The sequence below is a fragment of the Octodon degus genome, unplaced genomic scaffold, assembly GCF_000260255.1.
Source record: "Octodon degus isolate 3935 unplaced genomic scaffold, OctDeg1.0 scaffold00205, whole genome shotgun sequence".
In the NCBI taxonomy this organism is placed as follows: domain Eukaryota; kingdom Metazoa; phylum Chordata; class Mammalia; order Rodentia; family Octodontidae; genus Octodon; species Octodon degus.
This window is the reverse complement of record NW_004524781.1, coordinates 298,787-322,777: the sequence shown is the minus strand read 5'-3', so window position 1 is coordinate 322,777 and position 23,991 is coordinate 298,787. Positions and strand designations below refer to the sequence as shown.

The following is a 23,991-nucleotide window of genomic DNA, read 5'->3' as shown; positions in this document are numbered from 1 at the left end:
GGAGAGCCCCACAGCTTGCTCCAATTCTGCCCTGGGGGCAACAGGGCCAGAAGGCACTAGCAGGGAAAAGGATCCCACCTCAGGTCCCCTGAAGCCACCTCAACCAGAGACTCTGGCCTTAAGCAGTCCTTGACTTCGTGAGCTCCTCCCAATAGCCTACAATTAATTCTGTAACACTGACCTGCTGTATTTAACGTTTTCTTACACTCCTAAATGTAGACAGCCTGCTCCATTTGTGTCACTAGAAGGTTGGATTAAGCTGATGTATGAGTTTTGTTGTTTATTAAAAAATCCCGGTATTTCCCAAAGCTCCCTCAAAGACAGAGGCCTGAGGCTGACCGGCTCCCACGCGGGCCTGCTGTCCCAGTTGCGGGGCTGAGCTCCAACAGCGCTCCTCAAGGCAGGCACGCCCAGGGCCTGCCACCTTCAAAGACCCAGGCAGCTTCTCCTCTGTCTGGAGCTGCTGTGCCATAGGGAGGAGGACCCACTCCACGTGCCCAGACCACGGGCCATGTGGGTGGAGAAGGCTGGAGCAAGCCTTTGTGAGGTGCTGAGGAAGCCCCGTGCCCCTCCCACGTCACCGCTTGCTCAGGGCCTGGGACGGCCCCTGGCTTGGCCCCACTGTCTCTGCAGTCACCATCTGCAGATCAATTTCTGATCAAGGGGCCTCAAAAGCTCCCCAGGTTACAGCAGATAAAAACACCAACCCCCGCCCCGAGCGCCCACTTACCTTTACTGGCTTTTCTTCCCCTGCCGTGATGTACCCTGACCTAACTACAAGGCCCTTCTGCAAGTGCAGTGTTCAGGCTAAGCACCTGGTGCATGGGGCCAATCATAAACAGGGAAGTTCTGGCAGTGCAGGGGTGCTAACTTTGGTGCCTGGGAAAATCAGCTCAGATGCCTGGCGTAGGAGCTATGTGCCACCTTATGCTCTGGGTGGCTGTGAACTCACGGACGCCATCTCTGTATGCATAGTCAGGGAGGGTGGCTCCTCTCTGGCCTCCTGCAGAGCCTGCAGGAGCAGGCAACAGCAGTCAGCACTTGTGGGGCACGGCTAAGTCCCACAGTCCTTCTCCGCCGTGGAACACACAGGAGCAGTGTGACCACAGCAGTCTGGGCATGCAATGCCAGGAATGGCAGCCACCTCACGACACCTGCACAGGCCATCAGCACGTCTCTCTACCATGGAGCAATCATGACAAGGGCTGTGTACGCAGGGTGGGCAGACTCTGACCCCCACTTGCCGATGCCTGTGGGAAAACAGGCACTGCACAGACAATGTGGGACATTTATTGTGCAAGGAATAAACCTTGTTTTGGGACTTCAAAACTGTCTCTCTGCAATTGGTAGGAGAAAGTTACAACAGAGGAAAAGGTTGGAAACACCAAAGACAGTGCCGCCTTCTCCTGGCTGGGGCCAGCCCTACCCCTCAGCTGGTCTCTGGTTGCGCCAGCAGGATGGGCTCGCCCAGTGGCCGCTCACACCTGGTGTGCGCCGGCACCATGAGGGCTCCTGGGAAGGGCTGGTGGCTAGGAGGCTGGTGTGAGTTCTCTTACCTGTCAATAAAATAACAGGTCTACTGTACTTGCAGCTACAGATACTAACCAAAGGAGGACATGAAAAACAAGCAGAATCTTATCAGTAAAATAAGCATGTCCAACTCCACAAAAAACAAGCATTCAATCTAACAAATCAGTAAAAAAAATTTTTTTTAAGTTTTTAAATGTTGTCAAGGTTGCTACCTCCGACTCTTACTGCTGGTGAAGGCAGGGCATAATCAAGGCTTGAGAACACAAGCTGCAATGTGTACCTGAAATCCGATTACATTCTGATCTATGATTCTGCAAACTGTACAGGACACTTTATTTTAAGGAAATAATGCACACAAAGGCAATGTGAATAAGAAAAATGGAAACAGCTGCAGCCTGAAAAATAGGCCAAGTGGTAAATACACAGGGTCTGTTGAGCAGGGGAAGAGTCCATGGCTACTATTGAAAAATTTTCTTTTTATCACAACTGTTATGGTAAGTTAAGTTGTACCTGGAAAAGCAGGATCCAAAACTGCATCGAGTAACAACCATGACATAAAAGCAAAGGAAAATGCTGCAGAACTGCATCATCTGTTAGCACAGTCACTTTAGGTGACAGAAGCAGAGAGCACTCTTATTTTTTCATTATATTCTTCACCCCTTAGATTTTTCTAACATGGCTCTTTCACAAGGAGAAACTAAAGCTAAATTTTTGTAAAGTTAACAAGCACTACCAGGTGGCCTCTACACTCTGGAGGATTGCAGGAAGTGGGGGGGGAGGGGGAGGGAGAGGAAGAGAGGGAAAGGGGGAGGGGGGGAGGGGGAGGGGAGGAGAAGAGAGGGAGGGGGAGAGAAAGAGAATGAGAACAAATATGAGAATAATTATTCAGTGAATAATTCAACCTTTTCTGAAATTTTGTTTCTAAATGGGGCCAGGATTTAAAGTACTAAGTAGAACTCTTACCATATTAATTGTAATCCTTTCTTGTCATTTCTTCATCTTTCTCTCAGAATTCTTTCTTCCCCCTTCTTTTCTTTAGTCTGGCTTTACTCTGTAGTTCAGGCTACTGAGTAGCCTGGGCTAGCCTCCTGGGCACTGCCATCTTCCTGCCTCAGCCTCCCAGGTGTGTGTGCCACTGGGCCTAGCCCTTCTTGGAATCCCCTACCAGTAAGCCTCAGGAAAGAGCTGGGCCTATCAAGAGCACCAAGCTGAGGGAAGTGAATGTGTGGCCCTTGCCCACCTGTATGGTGCGAGTTCCAGTGCGATCGGCCCACGATGCGACGGTTCTCCTTCATGCAGGCCTTGCACACCACTGCCTTCAGATCGTGAAATTTGGTGAGCCAAGATCGCTGCAAATAGATTGAATGCCAATGAGAGCTGGCCACACATCCTGGGGAAGAGGCCGCGGCACGGCAGCAGGGCCCGCATGGAAGGATGGGACACACACCACGGAGGTTCTACCCCAGAAGGCTGCACACTGTACCAGCTGAGAGCGCTGAGTCCTCCCTCGTGGGGGCACTGAGTGTCTCAGGAGACCTTCCCGAGTCTGCGCAGAAAGCTTCAGTAAGTAAATGCACCGCCCTTTCTCTTCTGTGGGGTAAGCAGTCACTGCTAATCGTAACCGAGGTAACTACCCATAATCCTATCTCAGAAGCTATGCATCTTATTTCCATTCTTACTTGAAGGGTGTGCTGAGGCCACAAACAGCAGCAGACAGCAGGCAGGGGCAGGCACCCTCTCCTAGCAGCTCCCTATGTTACCAGTGAATATTCGATCCTATGTGCTTGATTCTTTTTTAACCTGTTATCACATGTACAGTCAAAGACCAGGTACAGAAGCCTAGAGGCCCACGTGGCTGTGGCTTGCAGGGGTGGTCTCTCTGCACCACCGCTACACAACACGCATCTACGACGCCTGTTCTCTCTCACTCTGCTTTTGCTGCCCATGCATAATTGAGGTCATTTCTAAGTCTTGAACACAGAAGTCCTGTGACACGCTGGCTTGTTTTCCTTTGGTGAGAAATGGTGGTGCCAACACATTACCAAATGTTTTCCCTCTGGTATTACAGGGTAGAGCATTTTACCTAACAGACCAGCATGCTCTCTCACACTGTCTTTCATCCCTGCGGGTATTAAAACATTCCAAATGAGCTTGGCGTGGGGCCTTATTTGGAAACCTTCCAGGAACCATGTGGCAACTGCACCCCAGAAGTGGAGCAGCAGCCACACCCCTAGGGACACAGGAAGCCTTTGGAATATTTTCAAGTGTCCCACCAAGTGGTGTGAGGGCTGTGGCAGCCCTTCTGCAAAATGAAACCCTCCCTTCCCAGGCAGAGGCCGTGGCACCCACAGACACCAACACAGCGCTACTGGCCACCAGTTCCTGGTGTCACACAGTAGCGGGACCTTTCTGTCAGGAAAGTTGTAGAAGTGTTACTCATCTAACATTAGTGGTGCAGATTTCTGAGGCCTCAGACAAGGGCCGAGGGTGCCCGAGCAGGACAGCCCTGCTCACCTGACTGGCCAGCCCCAATTGTTTCTGAAATGCGCAAAGCAAAACAAAGCAAACAGATCCCACAGACTCACGTTTTGCTCCAGAAGAACCTCCAGGGCATACCCCTTTTCGGACTGCAGGTACTTCTGATGAAAAAGCTTCCCATCAAACACATTCCAGGGCATGAACTCATTCATCTCCCAGGGGAAGCCACAAGCGCTGTTCACCAGAGCCAGAGTGGTGAGGCCTCGGACGAGGAGGGACCCAAGCTGCACAGCGCGGGAGTTGATGTATTCAAGCTGTGGAGAAGAACACACACAGAAAATTACCAACAGCGCCTCGACCAGAGACCAGACACCAGACACCATGTGCAGCCCTGGAAGCTCTGCTGACAACAGCCGGAAGCCTACAGGCAGGTTCCACCCAGAAAGCACCAGCAAGCGAGCGAGGGAGAACCTCTCCCGAGCTATGGCAAGAAGAGAGGAGAGGACGCTGGCGGCTCCAGGGCAGGCCCGCGCTCCGCAGCAGAGCCACGCCCACGGGAAGCCGCGCAGGACCGCGCCCTGCGGGCTGGCCTCTGCGAAACTGTCTTCAGAGGCAAAGGGAAGGTAAAGCAGCTGAGGCATGGCGCGGGACCCCAGTGGGTGTGTTTGTAAAAAGTCACAATTGCTGCTGGTTACGAAAACTTACAAAAACCTCATTTGAAATGATATTTATAGCTTAAGAATAAAGACACCATATGCCGCACCGGCGCCACCCCCGGGGAACACGGAACCAGCCACGGAGTCCATGGGGTCCAGGTGTGGTGGCGCATGACTGTAATCCCTGCGCTGGGAAGGCTGAAAACAGGTGGCTCACTAGGCCTCTGAGCTGCACGGTGAGACCCTATACCAAATAAAAACAAAGAATAAAAAGACATATGTGCCTTTAAAGGCTGATGGGTGCTAATTTTTTACAAAACAAGAATGTCATAGAAACATGAAATGCTGGTTTTATCAAATCCACCTTAAAGTCTTTTTTTAAAAAAATCTTTTATTTGGTATAGGGTCTCACTCTGCAGCTTGGACTAGGAGTGATCCTCCTGTCTTAGCCTCCCCAGCACTGGGATTACAGGCGTGCACTAGCACGTCTGGTTTTCTTGGCTGGCATGGCGTGCCCAGAGTTCCGGGGCTGGCACCGCATGTGGTACAGGGGATTGAACTTGGGCCTTTGTGCTTGCCAGGCAGCACTTGGACTGCTGAGCTATCTCATCAGCCCACCACGTTCATGTCTAATGTTTTTGCTGTCCTCAAACAAAAGACCCCGTTGGGTGCTGCAGAGGGTTGCCACACTCCATTGGTTCTGGAGCAGCTGGCCAGGCGGACCCAACAACCTCATCAGCACGGGGAGTAGCCACATGTCCCCGCCAAGAACAAGTCATCTTCTGCTCTATTTCTGTGCTCAAATTAGCACAACACTATTTTAGGTCATCACCTATTTAATAGAGTACATAAAACCAGAATAAATCAGGAAACAGTGACAGATTTTATTCTCTTTAAAGCAATGCTTCACTTACTAAAATGCAATTAAGTCTGTAATTATTTTAAGAAATTTACAGCAAACTGGAATTGTGCTACAGTAAATTCTAAAGCTTGGTCAAAACCTTTTGTTAGCTGGGCATGGTGGTGCACACCTACAATCCCAGACTGAGGCAGGAGGCTTATGAGTTTCAGGCTAGCCTGGGCAATTCAGTGAGACCCTGTCTCAGGATGAAAAAATAAAATGGACTGGGGATGTATCTCAGTGTTCCCCAGGTTAAATCCTCTGCACTGCCAAAAAAAAAAAAAGTGTTTTTGCTGTACAGCACTATATCTGACAGCACTTGTTTTTAGAAAGATGGCTACTACAAAGGGGTACACAGCTGTCTCCTCCACACCCCTCTAGACGAAGCCCACTGCTTCTGGTGGGCCTCCTATATTACTTTTTATTTTTCTTCTTGCAATACTATGGATTGAACCCAGAACCTTCACATGAAGTACACCCCAGTCTTTTAAAAAACTTTGTACAATATAGTTAAGATAGTTATACTAATTTTTCATAGCTCATTGAACAGGTTTATATGTATATAATATATATACACATATACATAGTGTTTATGTGTATTACTGGGGGTCAAACTCGGGACCTTGCACTTGCCAGGCAGGTACTTAGGCTGTTGAGCTATCTCCCAGGCTCTGTGTTTATATTTTTTGATCAATTTTTCATGCTTATATCTTATAATCTGAACATGTGAAGATAACAATATGCAATGTGTTAGCCACTGTTACTCTATTATCTTGTTTTGTATTATTGTTTCTCTCTTTAAAATAAAAAAAAAAAAAAACTTCTTAAAATTTTGAGGTGGGACCTCACTAAGCCCCTAAGTTGCTCAGGCTGGACTCAAACTTGTGATTCTCCTCAGCCTCCCAGGGTGCAGGGATTACAGAAATGTACCGTCCCTCCCTGCCTCACTGCTTATTCTTGTCACGAAGCACCTGTGTGACTGGACACAGCGTGCACAGTGTGCTGTCCTGTCTAGAACCGTGTTGGCTTGGCTGCACCGACAGGTGGTACTCTGACTTAGAATGAACTGTACAGTCGGTTTCTCAGATGCATCAGCACACATGTCAGCCCTCTGCAGCCGCCAGGTAAGCGGCTGGGGCTCGGGTCAGCAGAGATGCAGGATCCTCCTCTCATAACCAGAGTCCACTGCACAGCCCCTCCTCCTTCACCTCCGAGCTCTCCTGCCACAAACAGCAGTCACAGCTCAGCTCACTCATCAGCCTCCTTCCCCATCCTCACCAGCAAGCAGCAGGTGTTCAGGGTCATCACGACACTACAATGTCCCTGCAGGCTGGGTGAGGGTGACACGGTACCAGTTCCTACTTCTGCACCCCTTTGCAATGCCCACTTGGCGGATAGTGAACGAACTGACAGGAAATTTGTACTCACAGGTGTTAACGCTTTTTCTTACTGCTGGGAACAATTTTCTGATGGGAGCCTTATCCACAATGTGGTCTATCCTGCTCATCTCTTCTCACTTGTTTTGAAGTAAATTACACACGAAATGTGCCATCTCCAAAAGCACAAATTCTACATATATCGTGTGAGTTTTCACAAGGCCATAGTGCTAGGTTAAAAATCGGAGCTCCCGGTACCTGAAAGGTTAGCACTAACTTCTCAATTGGTAAACTATTTTTTCAGTTTATAAAAGTAATCCTGGAGTACAATAAAAATACAGTGAGTACTACTGCTGAGTGCCACTGTAAGGAAGACAGAAATCTTCCATACCAGGCATGGCGTGTCACGTTTTAGCAGCAGTGAACTTGTCTGCTGCAGTTAGTTGTGACTGTGATTCAGAGAGGCGTATTTCAAAATGTCACGTGCCACAGATCACAGTGTATCAACTGAAATTCTGCTAATGTCATTGGAGTTTTATGATTTTGCTCTCTCAATTTCAGCTTTTTAAGAAATGTCATCATGGGAGATGAAATTTGGGCCTCTGCTTATCACCCTGGGACCAAGGTTCAGAGTCCTTAATGGAAGTCACAGTGTTCTCCTTGGGCCAAAAAGTTCGTCAGTTAAGCTCCAACATGAACACGATGCCGACTGCCTTCTGCCCCCAGTGGAACTGTGTGAGCCAAGTTGGTGCAGACTCCAGGAAATTCCAAGTACTGCGAAAGCTTACTAGTGTAAGGAATGCACACACAGACAAGGCCCGAGAAGTGCGCAGTCTCACCCTCCACCATGACAGTGCTCCGTGTCACACACCCCTTCTGGTGCAGCGCTGCTTGTCCTCATCTACCACACTCAATGGATCGGCCCTAGGCAACTCTTGGCTCTTTCCCGAAGTCAAACCAGGAAACATTCCGAGCTGGTTTGGAGACTGAGGCAGCCACATCGGGGCAACTAAAGACAGCTCATAAAGACATCTCAGAACTGCTTTACAAGAAGCAAGAAAGACGGGGTAGGCACCAAAATCAGGGGCAATACTCTGAGAAGCATTGATGGCAACGTTTTTACTGTGATAAATCCTTTCTAATAAGCTTAACATTTGTTCCATTTTCAGTTCACCCTTTACATATGCGCCTCTGTGTGTGGGTCCTTCTGATCCACAGTGAGAGCCACAGCCTTAGCGAGCAAGTTCTGCTGCTCTCAGTGCTCGATGCTGCAACCACGTCCGGGGCTGCTGACACCCTGGGCCTCCCTGTGGAGGCAGCATACCTCTCCACTTAGGTTCATCTCCTCAGGTTCTTCTGGGAGTTTTAGGGCTGGCGGTGTACACTGTGTACTCTAGCTCTCTCATTATTTCACATTTTTCTTTGATGTTAGTATAGTTTTAGATAATGGTGGTTTTATTAATAATAAATTTTACATGTTGATTTTATATCTAACTACCTGCTATACTTATTAATTTGAATGATTGTACTATAGAATCTTTTCAGTTTTCTTTATATGTCAATCATGTCATCTGCTAATAATGATGGTTTATTTTTCTTTTCATCTGGGACAGGGTTTTGTTACATAGATCAGGCTGGCCTTGAACTCACTATGTAGCCCAGGCTGGCCTCAAACTTGTAGTGAATGTCCTGCGTGTTGGGATTTCAGGCGTGCACCACCGTGCCCAGCATCAAACCGTGCTTGCATCTCCTCTCAGTTGGGTGGGACCTCTCACCAGCAATGATAAAGGACACCCCAGTGGGCAGGAACAGCTTCCAACACACTGCCACTGTGTGGTTTCCTTCCTAGTTTTGCAGACGTCCTTTATTAGATTAGGAAGTCTGGCATTCTTAACGAAGGGTGCTGCAACCTCTGAGGGCAAGCTGAACGTAAAGACTCAGCTCCTTTTGGTGAAGCAGCAGGGCACGATGGCTACGCCACATAGAGTATATTTCATTTCCTAAGAAGCCACGCCATTTTGTACTGCCACCAGCAATGACAGCTCCTGCAAGAAGCCACTTATAACAACATTCTTCTCTACTACACATTTGTTTCCTATTTCCTTGTTTTTTGGTACCAGGGATCGAACTGGGGACCTTGCGCTTGCCCCAAAGGTGCTTATGTGGCTAAGCTACAACCCCAGCCCCTCCGACTTCACTAACAGGAATCCTGCTGCTTTCCTTATTATAGCCCTCTTCCCACTGCTCCCCATGTGGCCTGTCCTCATGCTAATCTACAGAGATGAAGTAGCCTTCCTTCTCAGGATAGTTTTCGCGTCACAAGACCTGAGAAGCAGCGTATTTATGGCCATTCAGGACACCTGCTGAGGCCACTCCACGGTGTCTCCTGCGCTGAGTTCTCAGGTGATTAGTACGCATTTATCGCCATTCTTTCTCTCCTGCCTCTAACACGGTCTGAAAATGGACCGATGATTTCAGTGCACTGAAATCTGCCGAGGCGTGCTTTGCAACCCGCCCGCTTGCCCGTGGCCAGTTCTTCACAAGCATATGGACGGTGTTCATACTCAGTCTAGTCAAGCCTGCGGGCCCTTCTCTAAGACCCAAGCCATAATGGTCTCGCTTGTTCTATCAGCTCTTGAGAATTCATGCGGTTCAATGCCCTCAACCAAAGCAGGAGGGTAGAAATTGAATCTCTCCATGGCATTCAGAGTGTGGGAGGTGATCAGGTTAGCCCATTAGGGTGGAGCCCCCAGAACTGGAAGAAGCTTCATCAGGGAGAGAGACACAGACATGGGATGCCCGCACGCTTGCCGCAATGCCATGCAGCCCAGGGTCCTTACCAGAACCAGGCATTGCTGCATGGGTCTCCTGCCCTTCAAACTGAGTGTAACAGATCTTTCTTCTTTATAAAGTACACTGCCTCAGGTATTTTGTACTGACAAAAATATGACTCGACATAGGAGTCAGTGAGCCTTTGCTTTCAGGGCAAGGCAGTAAACAGTCCAGGCTTTGTTGGCCCTACTCATCCTCTGTTACTTACTGCCCATTCTTTCTTTGACCAACACTTTAAAAATACAAAAGCCGGCCCAGCCCACTGGCCAGAGCGTGCGTGTTGCTGACCCACGCTGGAATCTCCCTGAAGGAGCTCCTTTTTAGCTCTGCCATTTCATCAGTGTCGTGGAGGCTAACACCACAAAGGCCCTTTCCATACTGCTCCTTTGGCTTACTAGTCAGACAAACTTTCTTTTCTGTCCAAATACTTCCAACTTCCTGGTGCTCTTGGACTGTAGATATGTGTCTGACAGGCAGCATCTGCCTGGTGTCTAGTTCTTCACTTTGGACTTTCGAAGTGATTAAAGATCTGTAGGACACTGCAGACAGTATAAGGAGTTCTATGCACCTCTCTCCAGTCTTTCAGAGGTACATCTGGCACAAAACAGCACAACATCAAGCCAAGGAGGCTGGCAGGGCACAAGCTTGGCACACCCGCGTGCGAGCAGGGTCTCTGAACCCGCCGCAGGACACGAGGATCCAGCCCCAGGGTCCCTTCGGGGCTCTGCTCAAGTCATTTCAAGCACCAGCACTTCCTTCCTACTGCTAAGCTTCTGTTAACATGCTCTGCAGTGTCTCTCTAATGCTCATCTACGTAGACATCTGGGTTGTTTGCCGTTTTTGCTATTATAAATAAAGCTGCTATGAATATTTATGTATAGGTTTTTCAATGAAACTTTTCCTTTCCCTGGGACAAACACCCTGGACGGTGACTGCCAGATCACTGGGTGAGCGAACGCTTAGCACCTTAGGACGCTGCCGAACCACGTTCCGGAGCGATGGCATGCATTTCACATCGTCACTAGCAACAGGCAAGGCTGGGTCTGCATCCCGCGTCCATTCTACAATTCGGAAGAGTCACAAACAACTTTTCATGTGCTAACTTGCCACCCAACTATCTGCTCTGCTGAAACATCTGTTCACTGCCAGTCCTGGGCTACCTTTCAACTACACCATGCTTTTACTGCTGAGTTTTGAGACTATATTTCTAAGTAATAACAACTTTGTTAGGGGAGTGATTTACAACTACTTCTTGTCAACAGTTTACCTTTGTCTCATGATAACTGAGTAAGAATTTTAAATTTTGCAGAGGCCCAAGTTATTCCTTTATGATTATGATTTTGGTATGAGCCCCAAAGATTTTCTAGGCCTTTCCAAAGGGGTTACTTCGAACCCCACGCTGTACTTGAGTTTACCTTTGTACAGAAGTGTGCGGTCAAGGCTGAGATGCACTTCTGCCTCTGGATGTCTGACTGCTCCAGCACCACCTGCTGCAGCCTCCCCTTCCTCTAGTGGACTGTTTCTGCACTTGTCAATCAGCTAAGGGCACAAGAGCAGCTTCTTCACTCTGTCACACTGGCCCTGTGCCAACCCTTTGCCACTACAACTCTGCTTGATTACTGGATCCCTACGGTAAGCCATAGCATCAGGTGCAGCAACACCTTCTCCCACTTTTTTCTTTTTTAAAAGCGGACGTTGCTTTTGTTTTTTTTTGACCTTTCCTATAAAGAATAATCCTATTACATATTTTCAGAAATAGCTGCCTTCACTGAGCACAGTGAGCGAGAGGGGACCAGCCTCTTTACTGCACAGACCCTTCCTGTCTGCGGCCGTGGTGTATCTGTCTTCCATTTATTTGGTTTTCTTTGGATTTTTGTTCCCCTTTGATTTCAACTTCCACAGCTGACTATTCTGTTTCAAGGATTTTTTTTGCTACCCTGAAGGTGAGCTTCCCTTCAGGCACTGGAGGAGAAACTGGAGGGCAGGAAAGGCCGCCCAGAGCTTGCTCCCTGCTGACCCGGAGCTTTCCTCTCTGCTCCAGAGGGTGACTGGTGCCCTGAAGGCAGCACACAGATCTAGGCCACTTGCCAAGCAGCTGGACCTTTGCACTCCGCGTGCTCTGGCCTAGCTGTGGTCTCCTCGAGTCCTACAGGGCCTTTTACCTTCTGGCCAATGCCCATTCCCACTCCTGGCAAGCCTTAGCCATGAGCAGGGACTGAACTACCTTCAGTTCTACATGTTTGACAGTTTTTCCTTACACTTTCCTGAAACATTTGATCCTTCCTGACGTGACCTTCTCTGCTCCGTAACTTCTAGTGATGGCACAGGCCTAGTGCCTCCCGTACCCCCAACCACCATGTTCACGCTTTGCAGACTGACCGCTGTTTCCTCAATTTCATCTTGCTCTGTTGGCTTTTAAACAATGTTGCTCCACTTAAGTTTCCTGCCCTTTTCAGTGACTTTCCATCCTGGCTCCAACGTCATTAGCTCTAATGCCAAATCCTCTTCTGGGGCTCAGACATACATATTCAAATGTCTGGGGACAGCAATCCCATACAGGATCCTTGCCAACTCCAAAACACCATCATCGTCTCTCCTTGCTGTTAACCAATTTATAGCCTCAAGAGAGAGAAGCGGCCACCCTGTGGCCCTCTCCTCCATCCCGCAGCAGCTATGCACTAGGCTTTATATCCCGAGCATCATTCCTACCTTCCAGTTCGGTCTTCAGGTCCTCTGGCTGAGTGCATGCCCAGCCCTGCTCCACGGCCAATGCCACCTGCCCTCACACAGCCTCTAGGACAGGCCCTGCTCCTTCCTGTGCCTGTGGCCCTCTCACCCAGACCTTCCTCACAGTTCTCCATACCACAGTGTACTCATGAGTCACCTACTGGTGTTCCCCAATCTCTGCAGAATTTACCTTCGTCTAAAGCACCACTTTGACTCACTGGACACTGCCCACTGTCAGAAAGCCAAGCCAGGGTCATGTCCCCTCCACGCTCGGAGGTGCCTACAGCTGGCACCTTCCCTCCCTGTGCCCTGGCTGCAGCTCTCAACACACCAGGCCCCTTTTACCTGAGCCTGGGCTCTTTGAAGGTCCCTGTTTTACCCTTTGTAGTCCCTGGCGAGTCTGGCCCACAGCAGAGCTTCAGACTTGTTTGTGGTAGATAAATGTGCCAGGTGCCAGCACATGAAGTGCCACCTCCCATGCTCCACCAGCTGCTGCGACCCAGTGAGTGGGTGGGCAAGAGAAGCTTGTTAAAGACAAGTCACAACGATGCATTTCCTAGTCCAGTGCTTGTTCACAAGCACACACATGCTGTCTACTGTGTAACTCAAGCCAAGTTTAGCCTGCCCCTAGACACCCAAATGCTGGGTTCTGCTGGCATTTCCCCACTGGAGGGACGGAAAGCAGCCACCTGGCTGCTCTCAGGCCAGCGCCATGCCGTGTGCTACCACCAGCCAGGGTAGGCTGTGCTCTGGCCTGACACCCAAACGCACAGGTGCATGCCAAAACACTGAGTCCAGCCCATGCACTGTGACCCTGTGCCCAGACATGGCAGCCAGTGTCACAGCAGGAGACTCCTGAGCTAGATGTGCCACTGCCCACTACCCAGCCAGCTGACACCAGCAAGTCACACCACCTTGGAGGGACTCCAAGGACCGGATTTGACTCCATTACCGGTGCTAATGAGCTCCCCAGCCCCAGCTGAAGGCCCAGGCCAGGTACTAACATGGACACTGTGTCCTTGAGAACAGAAACCTACTGGTAACAATCCTGGTGTCCTCCTCAGCCTCCCGCAAAGCTCAGCTTGAACTGTAAGGTTGCTGTGTACTACAGCGAGGACAGGAAAGGTAAAGTGCTAGATACAGTTATCTAGCAGACAACTCCTGGGCTAAAAACTAGACTGGAAACTCCTTATTTACATCACTAAACGCTGGAAAATTTGCTCTTGAAAATACCCCTATGTGAACATAGAGGTTCAAATGTGCTTTGAATGCAGTCTGTATCAGCAATATTTTAGACAGATAAGGCCTTATCCCTCAACAACAAATACCACACTGAGTAATCCTGACAGGTCAGAGCCTGTCAGCTCCTCCAGATCAGGTATGAGGACAGCAATGGGTGGCACAGAAGATAGGCCCGTTAGGTGTGTGCTCTTCTGCAGACACACAGCGACCTCAGCCCCACAGTTTGGTTTATTTCTCCACCTCTCCACTCTAAATAATTAGCACAGCATCTAATCCAACACAGCCAGCAAGGCACAGGACCGTGGGGCTACTGCTATGGGCAGTACAGCTCACGATGCTGCCCTCAAGGTTGGCAATTGGACACATCAAAACTTCCGTAAAACTGTTCAGCAGCTTTGCACAGCTGTGAATTGTTCTGTAAATATAGCATTGTTGTGACGCTGCTCTCCACATAGCCAGGGTAAGAAATCCTGAGAGCTGAGGAGTAAGCACGCTCTCTCTTCATTAGCATTATGAATTACACTCTGCACCTCCACTACTCCCTGTGCTGCCTCTCCTGTCAGAGAGACCGACGGGATCTCAAATGTACCACCGTTGGGAAATGTTTATATTCCACAATGTGTCTAAATGTGTTTCTCTGGCATGCGTGTTCTGTGCTTTCACTTTCTTAAGTACAGTGCTAAGTTTCATAAAATAGACCACTCCTCTCCGGGGAAGTACTGAACCCAACTGCCTAGGGCCAGGTGGCTTGGAAAAGCTGCCGGCGGAGACCATCTTCCAAACTAGTCATCAAACAGAAACAGCACTATGAATTCAGGCCAAATGGGGCTACACTGGAGACAGCAACACAGAAAGCCACAAGGACACTCTGCTTCCCTCATGGGCGTTGGGAACTCAGGGGGCCTGGAGCCCAGGTCAGGAGGCCAAGGACTGGCTGGCTGGACCCAAGGCTCAGCGCGTCAGCCAAGCACATCAGTGTGATAAGCAGGCGTGACCTCTGGCTTGTCCAACACAACAAATACAACTAATACACAAAGGCGGCCTGTATTTTGGAAATAGGACTTAAGGAGCTTTGGCATAAAAGAGAAAAGCTGAGGTGGTGGAGCCTGTCCCCATGGCGCTGGGCAGAAACAGAAACCAGAACAACCAGTTTAAGTGTTCCAAGCCTCAGCGTGCCCCCGTGTTCACACGCAAAGGCGGGCTCCCTTACTCGGAGACAAGCAGGCAGGCACCTCCATGGACAGCATTGCTCTTCCAAGTCTCCGACACCGCTCCATCGGCGTGCTTGTGCTGTCCGCAGTACAGCATTAGAAATATGTTACTACTTATCAGGAAATGAAACGGCAAAAGTAAGTTGATTTTCTTTGATCCAAAGTCCTGGACTGATTTTAGAAGTGGGACATTACAATTATTTCTCCTTTTCAGAAGTCTAATTAGAGTTTTGCAAAATCTTACAAAATAATCCAAAAAGGAGCTGTTCCAGTGGGCAGGCCAGGCAGCCCAGGTCCAGCCCTTGCTCATGTCCCACTCTGTGCTTCTTGGGTCAAAACATGGAAGATGCTAGAAATGGTTCAGGAGAGCAAACAAAGACAACCTAAAACTAGGTACTTCCTACTTGGCAGTACTGCACTCCGCAGTGGTGCGCGTCTAAGACTCCCAGGTCCCACCTGACACCTTCCCGGTCCTGTGCCTCATCTTCTCGTGAAAAGGACGGTTTTACTTATAAAAAGCACTGGTGAGTGCTGTCCTCATCAGTGGCAGGTACCTTGGCCTAGGAGATACTCCTGGCTTCAGACAAGCTCAAGCCTTCCTCCGCACCCTATCTGCTCACTCACTTTAGCTTTCACAATTCCTGTGTTAACTAGTGTGCACATCAAATACTGGGTCCAGTGTGGCACCCTATGATGAAATATGGCGGCTCCTCGACAGAATCTGGCAAGAGCAAGAGCTGTGCAAAGGAAGAAGGCTTCCTGGAGGGTGGCGGAAGGTGCTGCAACATGAACAGCACAACTATACTGACAAAACAGAAGGATGGGTCTAGACTTTTGGGAAGGGACAGAAACTGGCCAAGGGGCAGTCAGCGTGCCACTGTGTACAAGATGAGAAGTCCGCAGAGCAGGGCTCTTCAAGCACACTGAAGAGGGCGACTGTCCCTGTACGGCCCTCGAGCAGCACAGTGACCGCTTTGGTGTGCCTCTGAGAACACGAGGGCTGGGCATTCAGTGTAGGGGAGCAACTGTTCACTGCACCTATTTCAAAAATGCTTGCTGAACCCCTAAGTAAATAAATGAGCAACTCTGAAGGCTACATGCAGAAACCTACAATTTTCTGGTCCTACCTTTGAGGGGGGAAAATGTTGTAAGAGTTATCAACAAGAAATCCAGACAGTGCCCAGTGAAACCCTTTATTTCTCATAAAGCAAGAGGGCAGACTGCACTATGGCCAATGGGACACCCTCAAAGGGTACCTTAAAGTGAGCTCAAAGCAGACCTTGTGATTCTTGTCTCTAGCAAGGTAAACACAAATACCACTCTTCCTTTATACATTCTTTCCTAAAGGTATTTCATTTTGATTTTAGTTTTAAACCAGGCACAAAGTGACTTGTGCTGAATACATCCTGGAATTTTAACTGACCCAAAGAACAAGAGCAGCCCACTACCAGTGCCACCTGGCACACCCCAGCAGCTCCAGCCGATCACTGAGCTGCTGGCACTGACAAGTGGCACCAGCAGCAAGCTTCCTACACTTCAAAGGTAGGAAAGCAATCCTCACCTGGCCAAAAAAGGCAGGCGATCCTGCTACTTGGGCACCCCAGGCCTGGCCAGCTAGGCTTGCCAAGAGGGTGTTCCTAATTGGGGACAGGCTTAGCAGTCCCAGCGACTTCCAACCAGAGTCTCACCTACACCTGTGGATAAAACTGATGGACATAAAACCATGAGGAAAACAAATTCTCTTATATTTGCTCAGATGGCTTCTGGCAAGGATCCAGGAATTAAAAAATGAAGAGAGACTTGGTATAAAAACAGCAATGTGGGAGAAATCACAAACCAGGAATCGCAGTGCATGGTGCCTCTGCGGTCTGCTGAGTGGCGCTTGCAGAGTGAGGCAACATCCCCGTGGAACCGAGCACTGGAATTCCCACCTATCCCTGCTCCTGGGTCAGCTCACTGTCTTAGGGCTCTGCCCCTGTGCAGGCAGCGACTCCTGCCAGAAGCAAGGGACCCCATAGTTCCGGACCTTGCTGTGCACGTCCAGGATACATCTGGAGCCTGAATGACATTCCAAGGAGAGGCGTGGAGAGCCGAGGAACAGAGGCTACTCCACTGACACAGCTGCAGATACCAGACGCCTCGCCATCTCCAGGATGCCGGCTTCTAAGCACGTGCTCAGTAGTTCTACACACCCACGTGCACTAGTACTTTCATGTACACGTGTACAAGTGTCTGTGCACATATGCTCAGCACTCCATTCTTTACCACTTTAGTTCTGTATTAACTCATATAAAGACATAGAGAGAATGCAAATGAACAAGAAAACAAAAGTCACTTGTTACTTAGACAAAGTACAAGCTACTATTGTTGGTTGAATATTTTCTCAGGGAAGCCCAGGACTCCGGGATGTGCTCTTCTCCTATTCTGTTTCTTCCCAAGTAACTGCTATGGACACCCCCACCCCAAGTCCTCTCACTCCCTTCTCCAGGAAGCCCTCTCCAAGGCATCCTGCGGCTTAGCCTACATCCTGCTGGGTGGGCATGTGACTCAGGACAGTTGGAGGAGCCCATCCTGGGCCACGCTGGTATCTGGCTTAGCAACGGACTTGAACTGAGACTCCCAGGGAACGCAGCAGAGCTGCCCAAGAACCCTCCGTACCCTCTGATTGGGCTTACACCTTCAGAGTGTCATCTCAGGCTGAGGCAGGGACAAACGGCAGTCCTTTTACCCTGTCTGCCCCTAAATACGTACTTCTTATCAAAAACTCAACTGGTGGGCAGTCTCTCAGAACTCTGACCTGACTTTCCACCCAACTCCCCCAAAATACTGGTGTCCTGGTTACTAAAAGTAAGATAACAGAGCACACTGGATTTGTAGATGCCTACACTGGGGCTCTCAGGGAAGGCTATGTTAAGCACAGGTGGCCACAAACAAGGGTGGTGAAAACCACAAGACTGTATGCCATTCACCTGACAGACAGGCAGGCTCAGAGACCCCAGGATTGGCTCCACAGCTCCACAGGAGGCTTGTGCTCCATTTGTCTGTCCTTGCGGTGTCAGCATTCGGTCCTTAAACAGTGACGGGAAAAAGCGTGTCTACATTCAGCAGCTTAGCCCTTTAGGTTTACTAAGAAACCAAATCTTTCCAAATAAGCTAATCTCTTGTGTCTTGCTGGCAAAACTGGGCCAGGCAGCCCCATGAGCCTCCAGAGAGACATGGACGAGGGGAGAAGAATGGCCCCCACCTCTCTGCAGTGGTATCCGTTCACGGAAGCAATCTGCTCTCCCAATTCTGGCCACAAACTGAACTGGATGGGAACCAAATCAAATTTCCCCATAAGGTCAACACTGAACCTAACCAGTCAGTCGGACTCGGTTCTCGTCCAAGTTGGTTTTCAACCAGAATCAGGAAAGAATAAAGTTAGTGAGTCAAAACTTAAGAGAAAGTTAAACATAATGCGTTCTGAGTTATAATTGCCAGTCTATCTAATTAGACAACTCTCAAAACCATCTCATTCACAGAGCTGAAAAAGATACTTAGGAAGACCCAGCCATGTTCAATTTAAATCATTTTTCAAATAGTACAATCATTTAAAATAACTTAAAGCAGTCAAGTTGCTTTTATTAGGAACACTGAAAAACTAGTCTCAGAGACTTCAGATAAAAGCTTAAACATTCTTTCAAACAACGTAATGATAACAAATAGTACTTGAGTTAAGGCTTTCTTACTACTCATATAATGTCTGGATAAAAATGAAGCTATCACTATCCTCAGTAAAAAATTTCATTTCACTTGCAACAGTAAGGCACTATCTGACCTTAGTGCAGTAAAACTGGAAATTATTGACAAAATATCTGACATAAATATCATAAACACATGGAAAATAATAACAACCTCCTGAACAACCAGTGTGGGTTACAGATGAAATTAAAGAAGAAATTAAACAATATTTACAAGTGAACAAAAATGCAGATACACCTTACCAGAACCTGTGGGATGCAAGAAGGCTGTCTTAATATGGAAATTTAGAGTGGTAAACTTGCACATTAGGAAAACAGAACAGGCCCAAATAAGCAATCTCATGCTGCACCTTAAGCTCCCAGGAAAAGAAGAGCAAGTCAGCCCAAAACCAAAGAAGATGGAAAATTAGGAGGACTGGAGCAGAAATTAATACCGTGGAGACAAAGAAAATAATATAAGGAATTAATGAATCAAAAAGTTGATTTTTAAAAAAAATTATTTGTTTATTTATTTATTTGTGTGTGTGTGTGTGTGTGTGTGTGGCCAGCTCAGCCCACCAGGGGGCGGGGCTGGCTGGCATGTGGTGCTCGGGGATTGCACCACGGTCCCGGTGCTTTGCTAAGCTTGTTCTAAGTAGGTGCTTTAGACCACTGAGCCATCTCACCAGCCCCCGAAAGCTGATTCTTTGAAAAAATAAATAAAATTGATGAATTGCTAGCCAACCTTATCAAAAAAAGGCAAGAAAAAATGCAAATTCATGCAATAATTTGAATCAGGAATGGCAAACTCACTATGAATCCTATACAAATTCAGAAGATCACAAATACCTACTTACAAATCTTTACTCCCACAGGATGGAAAATGGACAGTTTCCTAGATACATATGAACTGCCAAAGCTGAGTCAAGAAGATATAAAAACTCAGAATAACCCAATAACAGGAAATGAAATGGAAAATATAATAAAAAATCTACCAACAAAGAAAATCCCAGGTCCTGATGGATTCACAGCTGGATTCTACAAGAAATTTAGAGAAGATTTAACACCAACTTTTCTCAAACTCTTCAATGAAACTGAAAGGGAAGCAATTCTCCCAAACTCATTCCTGGAGACAAGCATTATTCTGATACCAAAACTAGAGAAACACCCAACTGAAAAAGAGAACTATAGGTCAATCTCTTTAATGAACACAAATGCAAAAATCCTCAATAAAATATTAGAAAACAGAATGCAGCAAAGCATCAAGAAGATTATACAGGGCTGGTAAGATGGCTCAGTGATCTAAAGCACCTACTTAGAACAAGCTTAGCAAAGCACAGGGACCCCGGTTCAATCCCCAGCACCACATGCCAGCCAGCCCCACCCCCTGGTGGGCTGAACTGGCCACACACACACACACACACACACAAATAAATAAAATTAAAAAAAAAAAAAGAAGATTATACATTATGACCAAGTGGCTTCATCCCAGGAATGCAGAGATGGTTCAATATTCACACACCCATAAATGTAATATACCACATTAACAAAAGCAAAGACAAAAATCTAATGATCATCTGAGTAGATACAAAAAAAGCTTTTGAGAAAGCCTAACACTCATCCATGATAAAAACCCTAGAGAAAATCTGAATAGTCTTTACCTCAACCTGATAAAAGCCATCTATGAGAAACCAACAGGCAACATCATACTGACAAAATATGAAAGCCTTCACTTTAGGATCAGGAACAAGACAAGGATGTCCACTATCACCACTCCTATTCAATATAGTTCTGGAAACATTAACCAGAGCAATTAGATGAGAGAGAGAAAAGGAATAATGACTGGAAAGGAAGTGAAATTATCATTATTTGTAGGTGACATGACACTCTACATAAAAGAACTCAAAAACTCCACCAAGAGACTTGTAGATTTAATAACCAAATTCAGTAATGTAACATGATACAAAGTCAGCACTCAAAAATCAATAGTATTGGTACACAAATAACAAATGCACCGAGAGAAATTAGGGAAATCATGCCTTTAACAATAATACCCAAAATAATGAAATACTTAGGAATCAATCTCACAAAGGAAGTAAGGATTTATACAGTAGGGCCAGCCAGATAGCTCAGGGGATTAAAGCGCCTGCTTAGGCAGACACAGGGGTTGGAGGTCTGATTCCTGGCTTGCCGCACTGAGAGTTCAATTGATACTGGGTGTGGTGGCATGTGTTTGAATCCCAGCACTTGGGAAGTTGAAAACAAGAGAATCGCTACAAGTTCGATCTGTGTAGTGAGACCCTGTAGATGCCCCCTGCACTAAATTAAAAAAAAAGACTCATACAGTGAAAGTTAGAGTACTTTATGGGTTGATGTGATAGCTCAATGGTCTAAAGAGCCTGCTTAGGCAGGTGCAGGGGACCACGGTTTGATCCCCAGCTTCACATGCCATGCCAGCCCCACCCTCAGGGTGGGCTCAGCCACTCCCCGCAAAAGAAAGTTGTAGTACTTTGAGAAAAGAGATCAAAAAGGATTTCAGAAAATGGAAAGATATTCCTTGCTCCTGTATAGGAAGAATCAACATTATGAAAATGGCCATACTACCAAAATTGTTACCCAGATTTAATGTAATGCCCATTAAAATACCATTAGTATATATCACAGATCTAGAGAAAACATTCCTAAAATTCACCTGGAACCAAAAGAGACCCAAAATATTAAAAGTAATCCTGAACAAAGAAAAGGCAGGAGACATCACAATCTCTCACCTGAAAATATACTTTAAAGCTCCTGTGATAAAATCAGCATGGTACTGGCATAAAGATAGACCACAGAATCAATGAAACAGATCAGAAGATTCAGACACAACTACAAACACACTCTACAACCTTATCTTTGACAAAGGAGTGAAACATATTCACTGGAAGAAACATATAATCTTTAATAAATGGTGTTGGAAAAACTGGCTTTCCACATGCTGAACGTTTTAAAATAGACCCATGTCTATCACCATGCACTAACCTACAATCAAAATGGATTACAGATTTAAACATTAAAACAGAAACACTAACTCTCCTGGAGGAAAATGTAGGTAGAAATCTTAAAGACATAGGGGTAGGTAGAGAGTCATGAACAAAAACCAAACTGCACAGGAAATGCTTCAAAGAATCAACAACTGGGATCTCATCTTTTGAAAAGTTTCTGCACCTCAAAAGAAATCACCAACAGAGTAAAAAAGTAAAACCCACAAACAGGGAAAAAAATTATAGCCAACTGCCTTCTGACAAAGATCTTCTACCCATGTACAAAGAATTTCTAAAAATATCAGGTCCCCAAAATTCAAAATCCCAATACCAAAATGGGCATCTGAGATGAATATATACTTCTCAGATAAACACAAATGGCAAATAAATAGATGAAAAAATGTTGAACATTGGTCATTTGAGTAATGCAAAGTAGAACAACAGAGATCCAGAAAGAATGGCTATCTTGTATTAAATCAGTTGAAACCCAAAGAAATGAGAAGATTGGATTAATACTGCTGTAGAGGACTTAGGAACTTAGTACTGCTCTAACTCAATCTGGAGCCACCAAAACTTCTCATATTCATTGAGGGCTAAAAACAGGCTAAGGAATGTGCATAACAAATTAAGTGTAAACAAACTGCTATTTACAATGCCTTCCGGCGTTTACCAAACTCTAAATTTATACAACACCAGTTGGTAATGTCCCAGGTAAAGGAACAAAGAAGAGACAGCCTCCAGGAACTTCTTGTTCCCTGTATCCCAGCACATAGGAATTACATGGGGACACATTTCCTTAGACTCTGTTCTTTGTTCCTTGCTCCATCAGGATAACATGTATGGCTACAGCTATCATCAATAAGTCAATCAATAACAAATGCTAGAGGAACTGTGGAGAAAAAGAAACCCTTCTGTGCTGCTGGTGCGAGTGCAGACTGGTATAGCTACTATGGAAATCAGTGTGAGGATTCCTCAAAAGGCTAGGATTAGAGGTCCCATTCAACTACTCCTCTCCTGGGTATTTTCCCAGAAGACCTGAAAACAAACCAAAGTGATATATGTGCACCCATGTCTACAGCAGCACAATTTGTTATAGCTAAATCTTGGAAGCAACCCAAATGCCCATCACTGAGGAATGGAAAAAGAAGATGTGGTATTTTTACACAATGGAGTATTATTCAGCTATAAAAAAGGATAAATTTGAGGCTTTTATCATTGAATGGATGCAACTAGAGACCATACTCATAAGTGAAATACATCAAACCCGCATGTACAAAACTAGTATCATTTCCTTAATGTAAGGATCTGAAAGAGCAAATAAAATCTGAAGGGTACAACAGATTCTGTGAAAAGGAAATGAGTCTGTCCAGAGGAAGGAATTACCAAGATGTGGGGATGGACAGGAGAGGAAGTGGGGGAAAGAGATATATCTATGTATGATGCAGATTGGCTTGGATAACTTGGACTTCTGCTGGTCTATGGAAAGAAGCGGTTATGCTTAATTCTTTCTTTGTCTTCTTTTTAAATTTGTTCCCTCTTTTTCTCTTACTTTTTAACCACTTTCTTTCTTCTTCCAGTTTTACATGCATATATCTAGTAATCTGAACAACTAAGTTGAAGATAACATTATACAATACAACAAATACTGTCAAATTCATATTATTTTAGTGAAATTCATATCATTTCTAATTTTTTAAATTACTATTTTGCATTCTCTTTAAAACAAAGACCAGTAAAACAAACTCCTTAAGAATAGGTGAATAGGCCTCGGAAGTTGCCCCTTCCCGGGGTCACGATGGGCAGCAAGATGGTGTCTGCCAGTCGGGTCGTCCAGTCAAGCCACATACACCATTAATAAGGTTCCCTGACAGAAGAGACAATCCTAAACCCAGCGTATCAGAAGCTTTGAGATCTGCAGGGCTCCCACCTCACTCCTCTGTAATGTCACAGCATTCTAAAGGGAGTAAATCACCGGACTTGCTGGTGCATCCAGGTCCACCAGACACTGCAGAAATAATAAAAACACTACCTCAGAAGTACAGAAGGAAACTGCTATCTCAAGAGAAAAGGGAGTGTATCCAGCGTGGAGGTCCAGAATGATGACTGTGGCTGCTGTTTGTCATCAGACAGAAGATTATCTTTATAATGAAGGACTTCCAAAATGACATATGAGGGGGCCTGCCCCTTAGCTCAGTTCTTTAAGTGGCTGCTTCAACAAAACAGCCAGGCTCAGGTTGCTGTGGTTCAATCCCCACAACTCAAGCCAGCCAAACCTGCCCTGAAGGCATTTGTAGCA

The 23,991-nt window shown here is 46.7% G+C and overlaps 1 protein-coding gene and 1 pseudogene across 5 annotated transcripts in view; one reads left to right on the top strand and one right to left on the bottom strand.

Annotated features, from left to right (window-relative positions):
• The window catches only part of Fam120b (family with sequence similarity 120B), an 84,201-nt gene that overhangs the window by 5,569 nt on the left and 54,641 nt on the right, over positions 1-23,991 (bottom strand). For 2 of the 4 annotated variants that reach the window (XM_023704822.1, XM_023704824.1), the window contains 2 exons: positions 4,116-4,322; positions 2,771-2,879 (listed from right to left, as the gene is read on the bottom strand). In XM_023704822.1, the coding sequence (XP_023560590.1) occupies positions 2,771-2,879; positions 4,116-4,322 (316 nt within the window). Of the gene's footprint in view, positions 1-1,463; positions 2,880-4,115; positions 4,323-23,991 lie in introns of those variants that run through there. The other 2 variants (XM_023704821.1, XM_023704823.1) reach the window with 1 other exon arrangement.
• On the top strand, positions 23,491-23,862 carry LOC101590685 (annotated as a pseudogene). Its single transcript, XR_192842.1, has one exon. The product of XR_192842.1 is annotated as a 28S ribosomal protein S36, mitochondrial pseudogene (transcript).